We start from the raw sequence: 6,000 nt of genomic DNA, 5'->3' as shown, positions 1-6,000 counted from the left end.
TCATAATAATAAGTATTTACAGAATAATCCATTCCAATGACAGTTGCTTTAGTTTGTATTTATTATCCCTCTAGTGGGCAAAGTTTGAAAATACTCCAGCAGACCCACATTTTGTCAGGGTCCCTGCAATCCGGGATCCTTGATATACGTCCCTATCCCATATACGTTTAAATGTAACATGGTTAAAAGGCGCTGCATGGTCAATCTACATTTACATTACATTACATTTAAGTCATTTAGCAGACGCTCTTATCCAGAGCGACTTACAAATTGGTGCATTCACCTTATGACATCCAGTGGAACAGCCACTTTACAATAGTGCATCTACATATTTTAAGGGGGGGGGGGGGGGGATCTGCCCTCTGCATTGGCTGTGCAGCACTTACGGTGATATAGCCACTGCAGAAGTCAGGGCATTCATACTTCTTGCGCTTCGCGAAGCAGCGCAGAGCTGTTGAGCTGAGCTGGTGTGAAGGAAGTTGTCAAGGAAGTGAGTTTGTGTTTATACAGGACCTCATGCCCTCACCCACTGTCAACCAATCATGTCAATGCGGAGCTTTACGGAGCCCTCCGCATTGTTAGAGACAATTTATGCTTGATGTGGTCAAAGAGGTCAAAGTGTCGGTATGGAGAGTATGACGCAATTACATGGCATGCAGAGGCCAAATTGAGCTCCTCTGTATTTTGTAACAATGCAGAGGTCTCCTAATAGCTCTGAATTTACATGATTGGTTGATGGTAGGTGTGTGTGTGTGTGTGTGTGGGGGGGGGGGGGGGGGGGGGGGGGGGGGTCCTGCATAAACACAAACCGACTTCCTTGACAACAGCTCTGCTCAACAGCACTGCACTGTCTCTCAAGGCAAGACGTATGAATGTATGAATGCCTAGATTTCTGCAGAGGCCATATCTATGGATTCAATATCATGCCAAATGTATTGTGAACACACAGCCTGCATGTTTTATTCGTGTATCATGATCTGTACAAATAAGTACCAATCCATAAATGTAAATCACCAAACCATAAATGTAAATCACCAATCCACAAATGTAAATCACTTTCCACAAATGTAAATCACTTTCCACAAATGTAAATCACCATCCACAAATGCAATTCACTATCCACAAACACCTTTTGATTTGTATTTGTAAATGGATATATTGCTTTCTATTTTTTTTAATAACTGCAAATATGTAGGTAATTTCCAAGGGCCTAAGTAAAGTAAAATGTAAAATAAAGTAAAAGTAAAATAAGTCAAATGACTGCCATAAAGATTTGCATATAGGAGAGATAATGCGCAAACATGACAGATATGGCAAACCTGCTACTCCACATTTGTAGGCGTTAATTAAGGTAAACCAGATTTTTGGCAGGGATTTGACGAGAAGAAAAAGACACGAGTAGACAAATCAAATCAAATTTTATTTGTCACATACACATGGTTAGCAGATTAGCAAGTTAGCACTTTGTAGTCGTAGAAAAAAAAGTTATCACGCGTAGAAAACAATTTGTAGTTGTAGAAAAATAGTTATCACGAGTAGAAAGTGATTTGTATAAAAATAAGAACTTGAAACAATGTTTTAGTGTTGCTGTAGGTTTATTCGAATTCCAAAAGACGGCGCTAGGATCCAGCGTCCCGAGCTCTGATTTTCCCTCCCGACCGTGCAGCTCGATCTATTCTAAACGGTCCGCCAGAACCCTCACACGCATGCCGCTACTTCCTGGATGGAAGAATGGAACGCTTCCAGCGCTGCCCTTGCCTTTGCAACATTCTCTCTACAATCAATCTAAGTGACCGCGCGAGTCACCGCTGAAAGGACGAACACATACAAACAGTATTATTCGAACACTTTCTCTTCAAGTTTACGAAATTGAGTCGGACTCGTTTACTTTTCCTCTAGGATTGACTTTTTCTCCGTGAAAAGAAAGCCTGTCTGCATGTGGCGGACCATCACAACTATTTATCTGCGGTCCGCATCCATAGATATTCTTCGAAACATATGCTGATTTGTTTCAATTGAATTACCATCAAACTAAACTCAATTTGGGGTTGCAGCTGTGTTCAAATCCTATGTGGTTTACGTGTGTTTTCTGCAATCAAGTTTATGTAATTTTGTAGACCTCAAACTTTGTCACCCGTTGCCTTCTGTTGCTCTCGATGACTATTCTGACATGCGGCGAATACTGGAATCTAGCCACTGGTGGACCTTATCCTTCATGTTTTCAGCATTGGCCATGTTTACCCACTGCTATCCTGGTAAGTCGTTGCATGGTTTGCAATATTGTATTATATTTGACAATGTTCATTGCAGTGTGTGTCATGCATATGTAGGAAATAATGCTCTGATATGTGTCGTGTAGTCAAGGGGAATAACATTGCCGATGTTATGTTACCCCAATCACGAAAAGATAACAGGACGAGAAGACTTGCTGCTATAGCTACTGCCGCACGCATGGAAGAGAGGACCTTCATCCTACATACATAATGCGACTGAAATGGGCCACTCCTGTCAGCAATTCAACATAATTAAAATGACATGACCTCGAATGGAGAAGAATGAGTCTATGCGTAATATTACGCTATACAATGTTCTAATGGTTTCAGTAAACCAGCCGAGAAGATTTTGCGCGATTCTTAGCTCATACAGAAGGTGACAGGGCGTCAATGTCTGTCCGGTACTTTAGCAGGTCTGATCGATGCACACATACAGTATGTAGTGATGTAACAGTGGGACTGGAACCTGGCCGGTGCCTAGAGAACGAATCGAGGGATCACGTCTCCTAAATTCCATCGCTCCCGCGCATGGCCGTCCAGAGCCGAGGTTTTAATGCACCATCAAAGCCTACGACTTTGATAGCCTAGGCTATAATTCTGAGTGCAAAACATAAACAATGGCATGTTTGAGTGCATATAGCCTTTAAGTACACACACACTCAATGGAGCAGTTCATCATTTACACTTGTGAATGGTGAATATGACGAAACAGCCTAGATAATACTAGGCATTCAGAGAAATACAAAATGACCTACTGATTGTGTCCATATAATTCAGCACTAAAGGCTAACATTGGTTGTTGAGTGCAGACTTCTCAACTTAAGAATATGGTTGCAAACCAAGGGGATGCACTCATGCCATTACATTGCTGCAATGTGTGGTTTCTAGATTAAGCAGTGTATCATAGTTGATGACCTTGATGGAAAGTTACAAACACCCCTTGTGAACTTTAAATAAAACATGCATGTCATCTTATTACAGCCTCATAGCTACATTGTTATAACATGGTACTTGTGTTTTCACCTGTTGTCTGCACAGCTGCACTCTAAGTTCAACTCTGCTATTCTTTGCTCCCACCTCAGTATAAGAGGCTGAACAAGTCACATATTGAGATTCAGTCATCAATCATGTAATAGTTTCCCAATGTGATTGTAGTGTTGGTCCCATAGGAGCTTTTCAGGCCGAGGGGTGAGAGATGAAGAGGTGAGGGATGAGAGAGAGGACAGTAATAACATTTTCTAGGACAAAATCAGGGAGGGTCCAGCCACTGGACAGACAAATGATACTGCTGCCATGGATGTGCATATCTTAAAAAATATTACTCAAGATTCACACAGAAGAGTTACATGGTTTCAGTTTCCATAAGTTGTGTCCAGTCTGTCACAGGTCCTATTCAGCAGGTCACTCACAGCCACATTGAACTGAAGTTCAACCATCCAGAATATTTATCTGATCACCATATCCCCCTGGTCACATCTGGTTTGCACCGTCTGCATCCCATCACCTGTCCAATCAGCACCCAGGCTACAGAGATGAGGAAGAAGAGCAGGGGGATTATGGTACTGTCTGAGATACATTCAGATTAGATCCCGTATTCATAAAGTGTCTCAGAGTGTGAGTCCTCAACCCCCTGTCCATATAATCTTATTTATGATGATCTAAAAGGCCAAACTGATTCTAGATCATTCAGGACTCCTACTCTGAGACACTTTATGCAGGTCCAGACCTCCAGAGAGAGAGGAGAGCCATACTCTAGCCAGGAGAATATGCTCTGCGTTCCATCCACTCTCCTCCTTAAACTTCATTAGAACAGTGATGAATGTCCAGGCAATAAGGCACTCTTACTAAAGGACTAATACTGCTGCACTCAAGGACTCAGACATATCAATGACTGTCCTCTGTCTCCACCCCCTCTTCCATCCTTCTCTTAAACAATCCCTCCCTGATGTGAGCTATCAAGTTAGCTGAATTTACAGCTGAAGAGTCAGTAGCTACTACTCTGGGTGGGTAGAGGGCAGTATGGAGAATTGGAAGGGAAATTCTCTGGCAGCGGTTTACCTGATATACATCCTGCCCTTTCTCTGCCTCCTCATGGTGTCTTTTGACTGTGATTTTTAATGTGCTATTGTTGCTGTTATTCAGTCAATGTAGATGGTCCTTGGCATTTAAAGACCTAGTCCCCATAAAATGTTTGTCCTGTTATTGTGGGAATATCCCTAATGGATGGGTCATGTTAATGTGTTCATTTTCAATGAGTGTGAGCTGTATGGTACATAATGTGTTGTTGTGATGGAATGCTATGAAGAGATGGCTCACAGCACTTCCAAGTTCAAACAGTCTCAGAAAGAGGCACGTTCTTGTCACTGATGATGTTTACTCTTTTGCTACTGTAGGCTATTGTCTTTCTCTGCAAGACCCTCTCGACATTTTCTAACACAGTAACCCCTCTATTGATTTGGTTTGATAGATACACTCTTTCACCTTATTATTAGAGCAAAGCTGAAACCAAGCTACAGTATTTCATCCCATGTTTAAACGAAGCAGTGTTCATGTCTGAAGTCCTTCACTGGTTACACAGCACGTTCACCTCCCCTCACATCAAACAATGGAGTGATTGAAGCATTTTGCTACAATCGCAATACCATGTGTATGTGACAAATAACATTTGATTTGGTTTGAAGCATCATGGAGGATTTGGTACTCTCGGTAATCCAAGCAGTTCTCTGTATAGATGAGGGAGCAAAAAGTACTTAAAAAAAATACTGACAAATACAAATCAAGGATCCAGTCATATAGGAGTACAGTACATACAAGCCCTGTCTTAAATGCATGTCTGAAGTGAAAAAGGCACATCTTATATTTTGGTATTTGGCAAAGTTACTACTGTTTTGCCTCTGTTGATTTGATCGACCCTATGCTGTCCTTAGATGCAAAGGTCTCTTGATGTTGGCTGTGTTTAGAAGGTTCCAGAGTCTTTTTGATATGGCCCAGCTCTGCTGAGAGAGTTACGCACAGTGGAGGGCCTTTCTGTTAATGGAACTCTCAACACGGAATCTGTTTCCTACTTGTTTAAAGGAGGCTAGAGTAAAATGGAGGGTTGTTGGATTATTTTGACTTGGAAGGGTTGGGTTTTCCAAGGACATGCTTCTCCTCTGTTTTGGAATTCTGTTTGTGCTCTATTGTTATATGTTTACGTGACATGAGAGTTTCTTATGTAAGTGATATTTAAGGAGACTTGAAAATTCAATAAGTGTGCTTTATATAGTATACATCATATTAAACTGATATTGTGTATGCGTGTCTTAGCTGTGTATAAGACATTGTGAAGTGTTTGCGTGTGTGTGTACAGCTGTGTGTCTGCATGTGCTCTCCGTCCTATGATTGTGTGTGTGTTTGTTTTCCATACTATTAGTTGATGACAGGGAAAGGCTGAACCTGTACAGAGTGTTGTGATGTGTCAGTCTGACAGACTGATAGCTAAGACGGCAAAACAGCCATATACACACACACACACACACACACACACCACACACACACACACACACACACACACACACACACACCACACACACACCACACACACCACACACACACACACACACACACACACACACACACACACACACACACACACACACACACACACACACACACACACACACACACACACACACACACACACACACACACACACCACACACACACCACACACACACCACACACCACA

General features: G+C 41.9%; 1 protein-coding gene across 3 annotated transcripts in view; it reads left to right on the top strand.

Moving 5' to 3' along the window:
- Nucleotides 1-1,694: 1,694 nt before the first annotated feature.
- LOC124029311 (receptor-type tyrosine-protein phosphatase gamma-like) overlaps nucleotides 1,695-6,000 on the top strand; it is a 274,161-nt gene continuing 269,855 nt past the window's right edge. For all 3 annotated transcript variants that reach the window (XM_046341087.1, XM_046341081.1, XM_046341073.1), the window contains exon 1: nucleotides 1,695-2,255. In XM_046341087.1, coding sequence (XP_046197043.1) covers nucleotides 2,171-2,255 — 85 coding nt within the window. In that variant the 5' untranslated portion in view covers nucleotides 1,695-2,170. The remainder of the gene's footprint in view (nucleotides 2,256-6,000) is intronic.

This window comes from Oncorhynchus gorbuscha, linkage group LG03 (genome assembly GCF_021184085.1).
Source record: "Oncorhynchus gorbuscha isolate QuinsamMale2020 ecotype Even-year linkage group LG03, OgorEven_v1.0, whole genome shotgun sequence".
Lineage (NCBI taxonomy): Eukaryota > Metazoa > Chordata > Actinopteri > Salmoniformes > Salmonidae > Oncorhynchus > Oncorhynchus gorbuscha.
Note: the sequence above shows the minus strand (reverse complement) of the source record. Positions and strands in the feature narration are given on the sequence as shown.